Genomic DNA, 19,606 nt, shown 5'->3' on the forward strand with positions numbered 1-19,606 from the left:
CCAAAAACATTCACTGGAGAAAAGATGGTTTATTCAATAAATGGTGCTGGCATGAAATTAAACCTCTATCTCTCACCCTGGACAAAAATAAACTCAAAGTGGATCAACAAATAGGCACCAGAACAGAGACCCTGTGCCTAATAGAAGAAAATATAGGTCCAAATCTTCACCACGTTGGCCTAGGATCTGACTTCCTTAACAAGACTCCTAAAGCACAAGAAGTAAAATCAAGAATCAGTTAATAATGGGCTGGGGATGTGGCTCAACTGGTAGCGCGCTCACCTGGCGTGCGTGCGGCCCGGGTTTGATCCTCAGCACCACATACAAACAAAGATGTTGTGTCCGCCGAGAACTAAAAAATAAATATTAAAAATAAAATTCTCTCTCTCCTCTCTCTCTCTCTCTCTTTAAAAAAAAAAAAATCAGTTAATAAGATGGATTCAAATTTCAAAAAACTTAACCAAAAAACCAAATAACCCAATCAATAAATGGGCTAAGGAACTGAACAGACATTTCACAGAAGAAGAAATACAATTGATCAACAAATATATGAAAAAGTGTTCAACATCTCTAGCAGTTAGAGAAATGCAAATCAAAACTACTCTAAGATTTCATCTCCTGTCAGAATGGCAATCATCAAGAATACAGGCAACAATAAATGATGGCGAGGATGTGGGGGAAAAGGTACACTCATACATTACTGGTGGACTGCAAATCGGTGCAACCGATACGGAAAACAGTATGGAGATTCCTTAGAAAATTGGGGATGGAACCACCATTTGACCCAGCTATCCCACTCCTTGTTTTATACCCAAAGGACTTAAAGTCAGCATACTATATTGATGCAGCCACATCAATGTTTATAGCAGCTCAATTCACAATAGCTAGACTATGGAACCAACCTAGGTGTCCCTCAATAGATGAATGAATAAAGAAAATGTGGTATGTATACTAAATGGAATATTACTCAGCTTTAAAGAAGATTAAGGTTATGGCATTTGCCAGTAAATGGTTGGAGTTGGAGAATATCATACTAAGTGAAATAAGCCAATCTCACAAAACCAAAGGACAAGTGTTTTCTCTAATATGCAGATGCTAATTCACAATATGGTGGCGGGGGAGGGGGGCACTAGGGAAGAATAGCACTACCTTAGATTAGGTAAAGGGAAGTGATGGGAGGGGAGGGGATGGGATATGGGGATAGGAAAGATAGTACAATGAAGCAGACATTATTACTATATATATGTGACTGCATGACCAATATGATTCTGCAGCTTGTACACCCAGAAAAATGAGAAATTATATCCCAATTATGTATGATATATAAAAGTACATAAATGCATCCTACTGTCATGTGTAACTAATTAAAACAAATAAAAAATTATAAAAAACAAATTAGCACTGAATGTGTTGGTGCATGCCTGTAATCCCAGCAGATAGGTAGGCTGAGGTAGGCGCATCATAAATTCAAAACTAGGGCTGGGGTTGTGGCTCAGTGGTAGAGCACTTGCCTAGCATGTATGAGACACTGGGTTCAATCCTCAGCACCACATAAAAATAAATTAAAATTAAAAAATAAAGGTGTTTTGTCCATCTAAAGCTAAAAAAAAATAAATTCAAAACTAGCCTCATCAACTTATCGAGGCCCTAAGCAATTTAGCAAGACCCTGTCTCAAAAATAAATAAATAAAAAGGGGTGGGGATGTGGCTCAGGGGTTATACACCCCTGGGTTCAATTCCTGGCAAAACCTCCCCAAATGTTGCATATTAGCATAGCAAAATAATCATCAATTCTTGAAGAATTCTTGATACACATTTCTTTTTTAAAATTTATTGGTGTTGGGGATCAAACCCAGGAATGCCAGATAAGTCCTTTACCACTGAGCCACATTCCCAGCCCAAGAAATCTTGATAAAATGTGTTAGTAAATCAATGTGTAAAAATATCTTTATTATAAACTAAGAATAGCCAAAGCATAGTGAACAATATAAATGACACTGATGGCATCAAAATACCTGATCTCAAATTGTGCTACAGAGCTATAGTAACAAAAACAACATGTTATTGGCATAAAAAGTCACGAAGACCAATGAAATGGAAGACAAAAAGTCAATTTCGCATAGGTACAGTCATTTGATTCTTGTCAAAAGTACAAAAACCATATATTGGAGAAAAGATAGCATTTTTAACAAATGTTGCTGAGAAAACTGGATTTCCGTACGTAGAAAAATGAAATTATGGGCTGGGGATGTGGCTCAAGTGGTAGCGCGCTTGCCTGGCATGCGTGCGGCCCGGGTTCGATCCTTAGCACCACATACCAACAAAGATGTTGTGTCTGCCGAGAACTAAAAAATAAATATTAAAAATTAAAAAAAAAAAAAAAGAAAAATGAAATTATATCCCTATCTCTCATCTGCATAAAAATCAACTAACAGTGGATCAAAACCCTAGGAATTAGACCAGAAACACTACAACTGCTAGAAGAAAACATAGGGTCAACACTCCAACATATTGGCTCAGGCACGGACTTCCTTAATAAGACTCCTAAAGCTTGGGAAATAAAACCAAGAATCAAATACATCAAATAAATTAAGTAAATCAAATAAAACCAAGAAGTGAAACAGTATCAAATTACAAAGCTTCTGCCCAGCAAAGGAAACAAGAGCATGAAGAGAGAGCCAACAGATGGGAGAAAATCTTTGCTAATTAATCTTCCAACTGGAGATTAATATCCAGATACAGAAAAGAATTTAACACCATTCCCCAAATAACCAAATCCATAAATGGACAGATGAACTAAACATCTCTCAAATGAAGAAAGTTATAAATATATGAAAACAATACATATATGAAAAAATATTCAACATCTGCAGTAATCAGGGAAATGTAAATCAAAACTACACTGGGATTTCATCTCATTCCAGTTAGCATGGCAACCATCAAGAACACAAATAATAAATGCTGCTTAGGATGTGGGGGAAAAGGCATACTCATGCATTGTTGATGGGACTGCAAATTAGTGCAATCACTTTACAGAGCAGTATATAGATTCTATGTTTTAAAAAATTTTTATTATGTTTTTTTTTGTTGATTTGTAAGTTATTTTTTTAGCAGCTTCTTTTTTTAGCAGCTTCTTTTTTTTCAGAGAGAGAGAGAGGGAGAATTTTGACATTTATTTTTTAGTTTTTGGTGGACACAACATCTTTGTATGTGGTGCTGAAGATTGAACCCGGGCCGCATGCATGCCAGGCGAGTGCACTACCGCTTGAGCCACATCCCCAGCCCCTGTAAGTTATTTTTTAACGTTTATTTTGATTATTTATTTTTATATGGTGCTCAGAATCAAACCCAGGGCCTTGCACATGCTAGGCAAGTGCTCTGCCGCTGAGCCACAACCCTAGCCCCAGTATATAGATTCTTAAAGAGACCATGAATGGAACCACCATTTGACCCAGCCATCCCAATTTTCGGTATGTATCCAAAAACAAAAGAAAAAAAACAACCCTAAAATCAGCACACCACAGTGATACATGAATGTCAATGTTTATAGCAGTGCAATTCACAATAGCCAAGTTATGAAACCAGCCTAGGTGTCCCTCAATAGACAATTGGTAAACAAAAATGTGGTATATATACACAATGGGGTTTGACTCAGCCATAAAGATGATGAAATTATGTCATTTACTGGTAGATAGATGAGACTGGAGAATATTATGCTGAATGAAATAAGCTAGATTTAGAAAGTCAAGGATCCAGGGCTGGGGATGTAGCTCAAGCGGTGGCAGCGCTCGCCTGGCATGCGTGCGGCCCGGTTGGATCCTCAGCACCACATACAAACAAGGATGTTGTGTCTGCCAAAAACTAAAAAAAATAAAAAATGTTGAAGAATTCTCTCTCTCTCTCTCTCTCTCTCTCTCTCTCTCTCTCTCTCTCTCTCCCCCTCTCTCTTTAAAAAAAAAAAAATCAAGGATCGAATGTTCTCATGCAGAAACTAGAGAGAAATAAGCAATTTAAAAAGGGGTTTGTGGGATTCTCATGAAAATAGAAGGGAGAACAATGGAGAGAAAGGTGATCCAGACAAAGGGAGGAGGGATGGAAATGGGAAAAAGAGTGGCATGACATTGAACAAAGTATGTTATGGGCATGTATGAATGTATCACAATGAGTTCCACTTTTATGTATATATAACTCCAGCGTACTAATTAAAAACCATAGAGGGAAGACCAACAGAGAAGAGGAAGGGGCTTAGGGGAGGGTATAGAACTGGGGACTGAAATGGAGCAAATTATGTGCATTTATGAATATGCCAAAACGAACCCCACATTTATGTATAACTATGATTTAAGATAAATACATATTTTTTCTAGACTTTATTTTAAGTTTTTTAGTTGTAGTTGTACACAATACCTTTATTTTATTTATTTATTTTTATGTGGTGCTGAGGATCGAACGCAGCGCCAGGCACATGCTAGGCGAGCGTTCTACCGCTGAGCCACAACCCCAGCCCCAAATATATATATAAATCTTTATTATGGCTGGGGATGTAACTCATTGGTGGAATTCGTGCTTAAAATGCACAAGTCCTGGGTTCCATTTCCAACACCAAAAAAAAGAAAAAAGAAAAGAAAAAGAAAAAATATCTTTGTTAACTCTACAAATGCTACCCACTGAAAACCACAGCCAAGTGGCATTGCAGGAGAAATTCTAGAATTTTTGCTGAATAAATGAAGACTGCCTGATCTATCCAAATGGGAGGCCCCAGATCATCTGCTAAGACCTGAATAATAAAAATATATTTGAAGAAGAAACAATTCAAGGTTCCTAAAAATATATCACTTTGAAAAGTAAAGCAATAGACAGGGTTTAGCAGGGTATCCAGATAAGGAAATAGTTAAAAGACCCAGTGTATGGAGGGCACCGACCATTGCATTGATTGACAGATTTGCCAATGTGATATCATTTGAAGGGCTCTAGGGACGTGGGGGGCGGGGTTCCGGCCTATTCCGCCGTCCCCACCCCCGCGGGGGCCCGTCCCGCTGTACCGGCCCAGGGCCGCGTTCTAATAGCCTGTGACCCCGCCTTGCTTCTGCCCTCGCGTCCCTCGGCGAGCCGACGTCGGGGGCCCTTCCCAGTGCACGCGGGAATACACCAGAATCCCGGCCTTATCAGGTTCAATTGGTCTGAGGCCCGAGGCTGCGAGCCCCGCCCGCGTGCCCCGCCCGCGTGCCCCGCCCGAGGCCGGGCGGAGGTGACGTCAGCGACCCCGCTCCCTTTTCCTGACGCAATCTCCGCGCGACCCGGATCCTTCTGGCTTCCCCAGTTTGGGGGACGTCCTGGTCGGTGTCAGTTCCACGGAGGAAGGTGGAAGGAGTTGTTACAGGACCGAGTTGGCCTAGGCAGCGAAGGGACCTCGGCGCAAAGGCTCGTCCTCAGCCAGCGTCCAGCGGGGCCGAGAGGGCGGTCGTGCTGTGGGCCCGGGAAGTGACGTGGGCCTGCGTCCCGGGTATCTCATCTGCTGCCGTCCTCTCCAGTAGCTCCCTTTGTAAATTTTATTTTTCGAAAAAAAAAAAAAGGACTTTCCGCTGTTAGAGTCGTGTTGACGTCGCGGTGTCCTTCCGCCTCTTGGACCTGGCGACTGCTGCGAGTCGGGGTGAGCCCTGCGAGAAAACTGGTTCGGGGCTGAGGCTGTAGCTGGGTGGCGAAGCGCTTGCTCAGGTCCAGAGCGTGGGTTCCACGCCATGCCCCGGGCGCGAGGTGGCGAAGTTTCCTGACGACCTATTTCCCCTCTCTTGGGCAATTCAATGTTTCAAATGAGAGTGTGCCGCCTTTGCGCATCAGATAGTTACCTTTCATACTCTACTTTGTTAGAAAGGTGAAGGTACTTTCTTAGGTGCCGAAGGTGTGCCTAGTTTTGTATGTGAACACGAACGTTTGTAGAACACAAGCCTTTTTATAAACAAAACCACGAATTTACAGGCATTCCCTTCATCCGAACTTCCTAAGGCTGTACATCCATCCCCACAGAATTTAAGAACCGTGCCTCCAGTAAGGAAGGAGGCTTTATTGCACTAGGAATAGTTTATCTTTGACAAGATAGTTGGACTAAAAGTACATAAACAAATGTAATAAGAAACCTTGGATTTTAGATTCAACAATATCCAAAACCGAACAATGTGACTAAATTAACATTTGATTGAGTAGATATTAGACAATACTATGAATATTAATTTTCTTTTTATGGATTTGTGTGTGATGAGGATTGAACCCAGGGTCTGGTGCATGCATTTTACCAATGAGATACTCACCCAGCCCACTCACTATTCATTTTCTTGAATAAAAAAACTACTATTGTGGATTTAATCCCTTTTTTTAGGAGATGCATTACCAAGTATTTAATGTTCCAATATCATCATGTTTACAGTTTATTTTCAACAGGCTTTCTTTCAAATACAATAAAATGTGTGTGGGGAAAAAGAAAACATGAAAAAAATGCTAAAAATTAGTGGACCTATTTGTTATGATTTAGATATGAGGTGTTCCCCCCAAAAGCCCATGTCTGAGACAATGCAAGAAAATTCACAAGTGAAATGACTGGGCTATGAGAGCCTTAAATCAAGTCAGTGAATGGTGGTGATAAGTAGGCAGGTAGGGTAGGCTGGAAGCTATAACAGGTAATTGGTAGCATGTCTTTTGGGTCTGTATTTTGTCCCTGGTAAGCAGAGTTTTCTCTGCTTCCTGATTGCCATGATTTGAGCTGCTTTCTTCTTCCACACCCTTCTGCTATGGTGCTCTGCCTCACCTTGTGCCAAAGCAGCAGAGTCAGCCACCTATGGACTGAGACCTCTGAAACCATGAGCACCAAATAAACTTTTACTCCTCCACATATTTCTTATCGGATCTTTTGATCATAGTGGCGAAAAGCTGACACAAACACTACTATAGTGTGTGCATATTATATGTTATGTTCAAATGACCTATTAGTAGCTTCACATTTTTTCCAAAGAAAAATGTGGGGAAAATATACTTCGTCCTTTATAATAAACTGGTGAATGTGTTTCCCTGAATTCTGTGAGAGGCTTAAGCAAATTAATTGAATTGAGTAGGGGTTTATGGGAACCCTGATTATAGCTAGTAAGAAGCACAGGCAATTAAAGGTGTTGGGGTGGGGGTGGGCAGAGGGTGTTGCTCAATGGTTGAGTGCTTGCCTAGCGTGCAGGAGGCTCTGAGTTCAATCCCCAGTACCAAAATAAATTTAGTATATAGATAAGTAAAGCCAGTTTTAGGGACTGAGCCCTCAACCTGTGGGATCTAATACTATCTCCAGGTAGACAGTGTCAGAACTGAATTGAATTGGAGGACTGTTGCAGAAAGAATTATTTGCTGTGTGTGAGGAATATTCCAACACATCTGGTTTCAGAAGTGATCTGTGTTGTGAGAGTATTTGGAGAAGAAATTGAATTTGGGTTGGTTGGTGTTTCTTATACATGTACACAGTCCGCTCTTCATTTCTGGACCTCAGAAAGCCTAGACACTCAATAAGACTTCTCCCTGATTAGATCAAGTCCACTAGGATATTTTTCCCATTGATAAACAAAACTAACTCACTGGGGACTTTAATTATATTTACATAATCCCTGCACATTTACCATATTTCTGTTAGAAACAGGTTAGAGGGTTAGTTAACATAAGGGGATTATCCAGGAGGGTGTCTACCAGAAGGTGGAGATCACTGGGTCATATAATTGTGCCTCCTGGGGAACGCAGTCCCAAATAGGGGCAGAAATCTCCAAAGTGTTCTATGTTATTGGGATTGGAAGCAAAATTTCTGTCAATAGAGCCATTTCTACCCTTATTCATCAATCTTGGGCCCATGTAATCTGGTTGTGGGGGAGACAGTACCACGTAAGACTCTAATTCAAAGCACTGTGTCCTATGAGACAGAATGCCACCCTTTCTTAAAGTTGTCTCACAGCAGGCCCTGCAGCTGAGTTTTCGGGAAGGCATTCCCTCTCTCATTTAGATCAGCTACTTCTCAATAATGGGGTATGTGTTGATTAGTTGATTGCAGAGACTACTCCCATTGTTGCACTAATCTGCACTGGAATGGTTTCCCTAGCCAGTGCCATGTGAGTGCTGTCACTGTGGCTAAAGTATTTTGTGAGCCCATGGATGGTGGTGCCACCTGAAGTGTAAGCAGCAGAGAGTTGATGTGACCTTGTGATGTTGATGTCTAAGTGCTACACACTTGATTTCTTCTGCTCTGGGTTTTGACTTTTGCCATTGGAATAGAGGAACTCTATGTGCATTTCAATGATGGTATCAGTACATGAATATCTGGCATAAATTTTTTTGTTATCTCCATAAAGAGAGTATTGTCTTCTGGATCATCAACATAGATTAGGGTAAGGGTGGGAGGGGTGTGGAAATCAGCTGGCAAATTCAGTAGAACTTTCTTGTTTCTAGGATCCCTTCTGTCACATTATACCAGGGAAGTTCTGGCATGTCAGCCTCACTAACTGTAGGTCATCCTTGAATCCAAGTTTTAGTCGCCTAGCTAATTTAGCTGTTAAAGTCGTACCCAGGGCAACCCCTCTTGGGGTCCTCCTCCTGCCCCTGCAGGAGTTGTTTCTATCCTCACACTTAAATAAATCCTATTCCTTAAAAAAAAAAAAAAAAAAAAAAAGGTCGCACTGAGGCAAGAGGTTTGCAAGCTTGAGGCCAACCTTAACCACGTAGGAAGACCCTAAGCAACTTAGACCCTGTCTCAAAAAATAAAAAGGGCCGAGGTTGTGGCTCAGGAGTTAAACACCCCTGGGTTCAATCCCCAGTACAAAAACAAACAAATCAAATAAATAAATATACAATTCTAGGGCTGAGGATTAGCTCAGTGGTATTAGAGTGCTTGCCTAGCATGTGTGAGGCCCTGAGTTCCATCTCCAGCACTGCAAGGAAAAAAATAAAGACATTTTAATTCTTTTCCATCATACTAGCTTCATATAAAATGAACATTAACACATGTGATGAGTCAGTACATTGTGGTGCTCTAGACATTGCAGGTCTAGACCAACTTCTAATCATCCTGGAATGTGACAGCAACCTCAGGAGATCAGGACCACTTTAGCTACAGTTGGGCCCTGGTTCACCACTTCCTAAATGGGTGATATGAAACAAATCCTTTTATTGTTTGAATCTAGTTTTTTTCTAGCATTAAATAGGGATTTGATATCTACGGTGAAGGGTTGGAAATATGCATAAGTCAGTCTGTCTCCCGTGTGCCCTTGCGCGCGCGCGCGCTCGCTCGCTCTCGCTCTCTCTCTCCCTCTCTCTCCACACACACACACACACACACGTGTGTGTGTGTGTGTGTACTGACCTCCTAGTGTAAATGCATACTTTCTGGTCCTCAGTAAATGATAGTGGGTGTTATTAATACTTATGTTAACAGGTTACACTGTATTTAGTGGTTTTCTTTATATCATCTGTGGCGAGTAAGCCAATGTCTGATGACAAATGATGAAGTACTGCTCTATAAGGAAGAATGGAGATTTCCCTTATCCTCCAAGATTCGTAAGCTGCCTGAAGTGGTCTTGGCATCTAGGAAAACAGCGTTCCAGAAAACTTTGCCTTCAGCCTCACAGAATGACAGTTATTGATTGGCCCCTGACCAGTCCTGTTAATGTTCTTTTATAGAGATTCTGCTTTATATCCACCTTGTGTAACAGAGCCCATTGGCCCAGGCCTGAGCAGCCACACCACCCAGCTTTTTATGTTTTGTTTTTTTGGAGATGTCAAAGTGGGCTAGATAATACTGTTGTGCAGATGAGCCCCCTGGTGTATGTGCTGCATAATATCCTTGAGAATTTTCATCATGGATAAATGAAGACAATTTCTCTGAATTTACGTTTGCTTACCTGTAAAATGAACTATCGTAGTTTTTTTAATGGGCGGTTCTACTCACCATCCCTTTTTCTAGCTCTAGGTGAGACAGGACTGCTCTAGCATTCTATGATAGTAGTACACATATGAGAGAGAGAGAGAGAGAGAGAGAGAGAGAGAGAGAGAGAGCGCTTTTCAAATGTGCAGGATTACATGGCAGTTTCATGCTAGGATGGAATGGCTTCTAGGCATGTAAGTGTAGGAATTAGGGTAGTACCGGTTCTCATGCCTTCTTTCTTTTCCAGGAGCAGTTCTTTTCAGGGATCCATTCAGCCTACTTGAAAAAAAGATAAAAGCAGAAAAGATGGCAGACTGCCTGATAAACTATTACCAGGTATGCAGAAACTGTCCAACAGAATGACATGCTTGCCTCCACCAGGCACATTTTCTTCTACACAGACTTATCTCCACAACTATTTAAAGTCAGTAGAGCCTCAATCAACTAAGTCCCCAGATGAATTTACGGGAATGGAGTCTTCTTATCAATGAGGTGTTATCTGAAAATCATCCCAATATTTCAGTAATTACTAAGCAATGATGACACTAATGGTGACAAGGGTATGGTGTGATTCTTCTTTTGCCAAGTACTCTGCCAGATGTTAAGAAAGAAAAAAGTGTCCTTTTCCATAAAAGACTATTCATTTGTCCTGTTTATCAAGTATATGATAGGAGTATACTTTAATAGAAGGAAATAAGGGCCTGGGGATGTGGCTCAAGCAGTAGCACGCTCACCTGGCATGTGTGTGGCCCAGGTTCGATCCTCAGCACCACATACAAACAAAGATGTTGTGTCCACCGAAAAACTAAAAAATAAATATTAAAAAAAAATAGAAGGAAATAAGAGAAGAGCTTCTAGTCTAAGTGTGGTGCGATAAATTCATTTTTCAGTAGAGCCATAAAAGCCATATGATTCAGGAGATGGGCAGTAAGTGCATGTGGATAGAGAAAGAGTTCCTGGGACCACTGAACCTTCCAATAGACAGTGAAAACCATCAGATCCTTGCATAGACCTTGGCCTCACTTCCTCATTCTTTAGTCAACATTGATAGAGATATTAGTATTGTAATTTATTACTCAGGCTGCCATGTGTTTAACAATTTAGGACTTGGTGACCTTTGAGGATGTGGCTGTGAACTTCACTCAAGAAGAGTGGATTTTATTGGATCAAACTCACAGAGACCTATACAGAGATGTGATGCTGGAGAACTACCAGAACCTGGTCTCGTTAGGTAAGTCTGCCATCATTCCTTGTAGCTCTTAGGGAAGAAATGGATGTTCTGTCCTTAAAGTACTGCACAATCAGTGATCTCAACACCAAATATATTGGGAAACAATAGGAACATAGTCTTTACCCTAATTCAGTGGTCCCCCTTTATCCATGGGGGATATGTCTCAAGATCCCCAGTGGAGTTCTGAAACCAAACTCATACAAATTCAAAATAATATTTTAAGATGTAACAGTGAAAGTAGCATGCATTTCTTTTTCCTTCTTCACAGTTTCACAGGTTGAAGATTCCTTCTTATGTAGATATTAGAAACCTTAGCATATGATATTTTTTCTTTTCCTTATTAAGTCACGATCTTTCAACTTTTAGATTAAATGGAGCACTGTGGCTTCTCTTTGGCATGTTCAAATTGTCGTCATAATTACAGTCTGCTTTGGGTTCGTTATTATTAGGTAAGACAAGGGTTATTTACACAAAAGCACTGCTACACTGTGACAGTCAACTTGATAAATGAGATGGCTTCTTAAAGACTAATGGGCAGGTAGCATACAAAGTATGGCTGTGATGGATAAAGGGATAATTCATATCCCATGGATAGGACAGAATAGAATATTGTGAGCTTTCATAAGCTACTCAGAACATTGTGTGATTTAAAACTTCCAAATTGTTTATTTTTGGAATTTACTACTTAATATTTATGGATGTTAAGAAACATCCATAAATATTAAGTTAGTTGATGGTAGGTAACTAAAACTGCAGAAAGCAAAACCATGGTCTAACATGGTGGTTCTCAAAATGTGGTCCAAGATGAACAAATCACTGTGATCCTGTTAGAAATGTAAATTATCAGACTCTTCCTTTGACATACTGAATCAGAAATTCCAGATAGATCCCTGTCAGTGCATGTTAGTAAGCCACCCATTTGTATCTGACGCATTATAATTTGTGATTCCTGGTATAGTTTTTCCCCAGAAGAACAAGGATCTTTTTGTTTCACTTTACTTTCTATTTGATTCAGTATTAGTGTTTTGTTTGTTAACATTAATTTGGGTCTTCAGAATTCCAAGATAACTAATCATTTTTGGGTACAGAAAGAGGTGATACTTGCATACTTCACTCTTTTGAAATAATTCTTCTGCTTTCATTAGAAACAGGATGATTAGAACTATACTGTTTTATCATCTGTTGCATGAACCTATTTCATGAATATCTTTCCCCATGTACAGGATGTGAACCCACCAAACCCATTCTCATCTCATGGTTAGAACAAGAAGAGGATATGCAGACCGGAGATCTCCAAGGTGAGTGAGTCTGGAGGGCAACTGTGATCAAGGAGAAGTTTATTGAGTTTGGAAAGATCATGAAACTTTTTAAGATGTACTTGATTTAAGAAGGTTCAGGACATTACTCTGAGAAGGTAGAAAATCTCAGCTTCTCATACTCTGTCTACTCAAAGTTTCCTGTGATCTCCAAAATGAACTGTTGTCTTTTTTTTAAGTCACTTTTTCATTTATTCTTTGTCTAGATCTTTTCTTCTTTTCATGCCTGATAATATTATTCTTGTTTACCATCAGTTCTAATTTTTAAAGAATCAGTTTATAATAAACTATTTAAGACTATGATCCACAACTTTACTGTTGCCAAATTTGATCTAGTTAAAATGCTCAAACTTTGCTTTTTTCCCCCCATATTTTTTTCCTTTATCTTTTTTTTGTTGTTGTTGTTTGGTTTGTTTGTTTGGTTGGTTTGTTCTTTTGGCTCTAGGGATTGAACCCAGGAATGCAAGGCAAGTGCTGTACTGGTTTCCAACACCAGCCCACTTTTTTTTTTATACCATGTTTAATTTGAAAACAAATACAGTGGCTGGGCATGGTGGCACACAGGGCTGAGGCAGGAGGATCACAAGTTCAAAGCCAGCCTCAGCAACTTAGCAAAACCCTGTCTCTAAATAAAATATAAAAAGGGCTAGGGATGTGTCTCCAATCCCTGGTACCAAAAAGAAGAAGAAGAAGAAGAAGAAGAAGAAAGAATGATAAAACAAATACATATAAGCCCTATCATTTTAAATTTCTACAATCTACCATTTCTTTCTCCAAATCTTAAATTTGTCTTCTGATCATATTTAGAATGGAAAATGCACGTTAGCACTGAAGAGGCAGCATTTCAGCAGAATATTTTGAAGGAACGAATTTCCAGTGGGATACAAATGGTAAGATTAACAAAAGATGTTGTTGTTTTCCACACTCAGAGAAGATGTGAATTCTGTTATAGATAGTAACATTCATCCAAGTGGGAGGGAAGCAATATGTCAGGAGAAATACTTTGAATATAATATCAATTTTGAGTATAATATCAATAGTATCCCAAACTATTGTGAAGCCAGTTCCTTCAGGGATCCCACAAGTACATAGTCCCACATATCTTGGAATTCTGGACATGGGAGTTTTTAAAGCAATTATCTTAATCTTTTTAACATTAGAACAGATATCACAGGATTTTAGTCCTGTTGTTCCTTCATTGAGTACTATAGAATTCACATGGCAATAACTATATGAAAGAATGAAAATGGTGAAATTTATAATAACCCTCTAAATACGTTCTTTATTCATCATTCAACCATTTGTCACTAGGGAGAAGGTTGCAGTATTGGTGAATCCTCATTTATCATACTTGAAAAAGATGGGGAATTCTCTTATAGAAAATCTGTGTCAATGATACTTGTTTTTTTGTTTCCGTGGTGCTGGGAATCAAACCAAGACCTTGAGCTAGGCAAGCACTCTACCACTGAGCTGCATCCCTGGCCCAAGAGATGCTTGAGAGAAATAACATTTACCCTAGCAGGGGAAATGTCTCTAAAGTGATCCTGAGATCCTGAATGTGATGAATTTAGGATACCCTAATCCAAGCTCAAAACCTGGAGCTTCAGAGTTCTTAGAAGTACACTTTCCCACATATAAAGTTGGGTACTGAGATTCTTAAAAAATTTTATGAAAATGTACAGGAATTATCCTAAGACTAAAATAGATGGTTCAGAATCCTTGCAGTATTCCTTCATTCAATTTGAGAGAAGTTCACAGAGTACAAATTCTATACATGTAATAAAAACAGTAAGAATCAATTATGTTTTATTTTTGCTTTCAGATAGGTAAAATCCATTTCATTTGAAAAAAATCTTTAACCATATTTCATCCCTTATCAGCAGACGGGAAACCAAAGTGCAGGGGAACTCTGTAACTATCTGCAATATGGAGAAATCTTCAGTGAACACTCATATTTCAAGACACACATGAAGATTCAAAATTCAAGGAACCCTTGTGACTCTAATCAGTATGGAAGGTATTTTCCTACTACTCACAAAACCTCTACTGAACAGACGCTCTCTGTGTTGAGTCAGTGTGAAAGAGCTTTTAGCCTGACTCCAAATGACGTTTACCAGAAAACCATCACACAAGACAAATCTTTTGAATGCAATGACTATGCCTTCCTCAATCAGCCATACTTTCAGGCTCATTTGAGAAATCACAATGGAGAAAAACTCTTTGAATTGAAGCAGTATGCAGGAGATTTTACATTTCCCACAAGTGGAACTGTGCCTATTCAAATGTATACCATAAAAGCCTATGAGTGTAAAGTTTGTGGGAAAGTATTTGGATATTCTTCAAACCTAAATAGTCACATGCGAACCCACACTGGGGAAAAACCCTATGAATGTAAGGTTTGTGGAAAAGTATTTGGTTATTCTTCAAATCTTAACAGTCACATGCGAACCCACACAGGGGAGAAACTCTATGAATGTAAGGAATGTAGGAAGTCCTTCACTACTTCTTCAAGCCTAACTGAACATTTCAGAATTCATACTGGAGAGAAACCCTATAAATGTAAAGAATGTGGAAAAGCCTTCACTAAACGCTCAGGCCTTACCACACACATACAAACACACACTGGAGAGAAGCCCTATGTATGTAAGGCATGTGGGAAAGCCTTTACTGCCGCTTCAAACCTAACTGAACATTTAAGAATTCATACTGGAGAGAAACCCTATCAGTGTGAGGAATGCGGTAAAGCCTTCCATGCTTCTTCCTACCTGCGTAAACATGTAAGAACTCACACTGGAGAGAAGCCCTATGAATGTGAAAAATGCGGGAAAGCCTTCCATGCTTCCTCATACTTACGGAAACATGTAAGAACTCACACTGGAGAGAGACCTTATCAATGTAGAGAATGTGGGAAAGCCTACAAAAGGTGTTACTTGCTAACTGAACATTTAAAAACTCACACGGTGGAGAAGCCCTTTGAATGTAAGTTATGTGGAAAATCCTTTAGAAGTTCTGCCTGCCGTAATAAACACATTCGAATTCATACTGGAGTAAAACCTTATAAATGTAAATACTGTGGGAAAGCTTTCACTGTTTCCTCAAGTCTAGCTGAACATGTAAGAACTCACACTGGAGAGAGGCCCTATGAATGTAAGGAATGTGGGAAAGCCTTCACAACTTCTTCATGTCTCATTGTGCACATAAGAACCCACACTGGAGAGAAACCTTATGAATGTAAGGAATGTGGGAAAGCCTACAAAAGGTGTTATCTGCTGACTGAACATGTAAAAACTCACACAGGGGAAAAGCCCTTTCAATGTAAGGTATGTGGAAAATTTTTTGGAAATTCCTCATGTCTTAATAAGCACATTCGAATTCATACTGGAATAAAACCATATAAATGTAAGTATTGTGGGAAAGCCTTCACCGTTTCTTCAAGCCTAGCTGAACATGTAAGAACTCACACAGGGGAGAAACCCTATGAATGTAAGGAATGTGGGAAATCCTTCACTACATCCTCAAACCTATATCACCATGTAAGAATTCACACTAGGGAGAAACCCTGTAAATATCAGGAATGTGAGAACACCTATAATAGGCTTTATTTGCTAACAGAACATTTAATAACTCAAACTGAACAGAAACCCTTTGAATGGAAGGAATGCCGAAAATCCTTTAGGGGTTCTTCACGTCTTAATCATCACACTGGAATTTTTACTGATGAAAAACCTTATTAATGCGAAGAATGTGGAACAGCCCTCAATTATGCCAGTTTATTTCAAAGGATTGAAAGACCTCTATTCTCAAGATGCCCCATGAATTTAAAAATTGTGTTAGAATCATTGGAATCTGATCATGATGCAGTATTGTGAGAACTCATCCTGGAGCCATATAATGTAACAAACATGAAAATCGTAATTCTCAGGGACCTATTAAATATATAGGCTCTTCCAGTGGAGAGAAAACACTGTTGATGTATGATATGTGGAAAAGTTGTAATTGTTAAATACTTTGATGTTCATTTGACCTCACAGTGGAGAAAAACTTTATTGTATAGGCGAGGAAGGATGCAAAGTCAATTTTTTACATATTATCCTTCAGCCTTTAAAAACAGTGATTCACACACAAGAAAAAGTGAATGTTTAGATATGAAAATTGCATTCCCACCCCTGAAATCTTGTATGTTGACAGACATACCACCTTCTGAATGATTCTTTACATTTAGTTTGAATATTTATGAGTCCACCTTGATCATTCCTGGTGGGATATATGTTTCTTGTATAGCAAAACCATTCCAGTCAAGGTGCTAGACCTTTCAGATGGCATCTAGCCAAAAATGAGCCTTTTGGAAACAAAAGTATCCTATACTATTTGTTTATTTGTTGTTCCTGGGATTGAACTCAGGGCCTCACACATGTCAAGTGTATACTCTACGGCTGAGTTGCACCCCCAACACAAATCCTATTTTAGCATTGAAGATTCTCTCGTCATGCTTTTAAACATGGTTCACTAATAGTAACTCACACTAGCCAAATTTAGGCTATAATATAGCTCTCAATGTTGTTCAAATGCTCTTGCTCCTCTCTTACCTGATTTTTTAATTCATATTAAAAAGGGCATGTGGAAAAAAGGTTGAGTGAATAGCTGGTAGTGTGACAGACCTGAGTTTCATGGCTGTGGAGGAAAAGCCAGATCCTTGGACCTGAGAATAGGAATTCCTTTAACTCAGGGAGGGAGGGAGGGAGAGACCTAGATTTTCTTTTTCTTTATAGATTCACTCCATGATTGGAAAATAAATCATATTCCTGAGTCAAACAACAGCTTGGACTGACAACTAGACTTTCCGGATTTGCCCTTTCATATAAGATGAAAAATAGCAAGAACTCTGGACATGGCTGGTATCATGTTCTGCTATGCTGGAAATCATCACTGACTTTGAATATGGCCTTTCACAGACCAACTCAACCAGATTTCAGTCTGAGTGACCCAACATTTATATATGCTTGAGCAACTTTGGATTCTGTCATGTGCTGCCCTCAGGGCTGCAGTCCTTTCTTTGGCTTTTAATCCAGCCAGTGTAGAGGTATTCCAAATCACACTAAACAATAATCCTGAACAGAAGAGACCTGTGCACTTTCATGTTCCATGTGTTTCTTGTGAGGAGTGGTAATGGAATGATTCTCTTGTGGGTGTGAGTGTTACTGTTAGGCACAATCGTTATTGCCATTACCTATTGGCAATGACAATAAAGGTGATCACATCAATCTGGGCTGCCTTGCGTGGGTGGTTATGGCTCATGAATTTGCCTTAGAAGCCATCTTACTGTCTGAAATGAGACCTGTAGGTCCCTCTGGAACTCGCTGATAGTTGCCTGATGATGAGCACATGTGGGTGATGGGTGAAGTCACTAGTGCAGGTTGGCCTTGTCCTTCAGTCTGGACTCCAAGTGACAGTATCATTAACAAATGACAGTATAGTGTTCACAGCCCAGACATTGCCCTGCCTGAGAAACTCACTGCTGGTGAAGACATCACCTCACCCAAACACCTTGCCACTGGAGAGGACTTCCTCCACTGCACTGGAGATGAATTCAGATTCATCATTGCTTCTTTGTAGCAATGCCTGTGCGCTCGTGCTCCTCAAGTACAAATTGCACACAAAACATTTTTTCTTAATTTGATATTTGGGGTTTGATTGGTGTGCCCGAGCTTGTTGTCAGCTTAGCCTGTGACCCTGGTATAATGTTACAGGGTTTGAGTGGGGCGTGCCCATCAAGGATAGTATCCATAAGCCAATAATCTTATGCCTAATGTAACCACACTATGAGGATGTTCTAAATATTGCTATCATCAGGAAGGGTCTTTGTCCCTAGGGGAGAGGGTTTCTAAGTTAGAAGTTCCATGTCGAAGCTCCTGGCTATCGGTTTCCTGGCCTGGCAGCTTGGCAGTGCTAACCACAGTGCTAAGGATGTGGTTTCACTAACAGCTTGCTAGAGCAGAGCATCCCATCCTATCAGGCTTGAACAAGTATAGATTCTTCAAGCACTCCGAGCTGCTCATAGCTGCTAGCTGTAAACTGAAAGATATTACAACATAATGTCAGCCAAAATATACAGCTCTATATACCCCATCCCTTTAGGAAAATCTGATAGAAGTTACTGCTACTTCTTAGAGAGATTACTATCTGCAGTTCTGAAAGTTGACAGGAATTTTTTTTTTTTGTTTCCCAGGAGTCACCTGCTACATGTCAGTCAATGTTATTCACTTGCCTACAATCTCCAGGCAATCCTGTAGTGGCAGTTAAACATAACAGACTTTGAGAACTAGAATGTGAGGTAGACCAGCCTTTCAGACACAAATAGCATTGTAGAAAGCTTTGAAAATAATTCAAGGTGTAGCTCAGTGGTAGAGTAGTTGCCTAGAATATGTGAGGCACTGGGTTCAATCATAAAAATAAATAAATAAAGGCATGCTGTCCATCTACAACTACAGTAAAAATTTTAAAAACAAAAAACAGTACTGTGTGTCATAACAACCAAATGCAGGCAACAATAGATCGCATGTGACTACATACCATCTGGGCTAAGTTTGTAGTAGGCCATGCCATCTAGATTTGTGTAAATCTAAGATATTTGTGAAATGATGAAATTGCCCAAAAGTGCAGTTCTCAGAATTCACTCCCATGGCACATGACTATTTGAAAAATAGGCCTGGTGTGGTGGCACACACATGTAGTATCAGTGATTCGGAGGCTGAGGTAGGAAGATGGCAAGTTTGAGGACAGTCTCAGCAAACTAGCAAGACCCTGTCTTAAATAAGTTTTTTTTTTATTAAAGTGCTGAGGATATAGTTTAGTGATAGGGTACCCCTGGTTCAATCTCTAGTATCAGAAGAAAAAAAATTCTCAGATTTGGTGAACAACACAGATACAAGATGTTCAGTGAACACAAAACATAAAGAAAACTAATCCCAAAAATGTAGTGAAAGCTAAAAATAAGAAATCTTTAAAAGACTGAGAAAACTCACATGAATGCTTGTAGTAGAAAAATTACATTTATTTCTCAACTGAAATCATAAATGCCAAGAGGAAATGTGGAAATACTTTTCAAGTACTGAACTGAAGTATCAA

The 19,606-nt window shown here is 39.6% G+C and overlaps 1 protein-coding gene across 2 annotated transcripts; it reads left to right on the top strand.

The window, feature by feature from the left end:
- Positions 1 to 5,315: 5,315 nt before the first annotated feature.
- LOC308645892 (uncharacterized protein) lies at positions 5,316 to 18,853 on the top strand. 2 transcript variants are annotated; one of them, XM_081288334.1, is made up of 6 exons: positions 5,316 to 5,650; positions 10,182 to 10,270; positions 11,039 to 11,165; positions 12,389 to 12,463; positions 13,289 to 13,371; positions 14,362 to 18,853. In XM_081288334.1, exons 2-6 carry the CDS (start codon positions 10,241 to 10,243, stop codon positions 16,213 to 16,215), a joined length of 2,169 nt encoding a protein of 722 aa, XP_081144460.1. In that variant the 5' UTR covers positions 5,316 to 5,650; positions 10,182 to 10,240; the 3' UTR covers positions 16,216 to 18,853. The 2 variants fall into 2 exon arrangements, with proteins under 2 accessions (XP_081144460.1, XP_081144461.1); XM_081288335.1 differs by having other exon boundaries at positions 14,365 to 18,853.
- Positions 18,854 to 19,606: the final 753 nt, after the last annotated feature.

Source organism: Spermophilus citellus, assembly GCF_964194105.1.
Source record: "Spermophilus citellus genome assembly, chromosome: 3".
NCBI lineage: Eukaryota > Metazoa > Chordata > Mammalia > Rodentia > Sciuridae > Spermophilus > Spermophilus citellus.

Coding starts and splice junctions, on each gene's coding strand:
- LOC308645892 (XM_081288334.1), top strand. CDS start 10,241: ATGGCAGACTGCCTGATAAACTATTACCAG. Junction 12,464..13,288: donor GCAGACCGGAGATCTCCAAG/GTGAGTGAGTCT, acceptor GATCATATTTAG/AATGGAAAATGCACGTTAGC. Junction 13,372..14,361: donor TTTCCAGTGGGATACAAATG/GTAAGATTAACA, acceptor ATCCCTTATCAG/CAGACGGGAAACCAAAGTGC.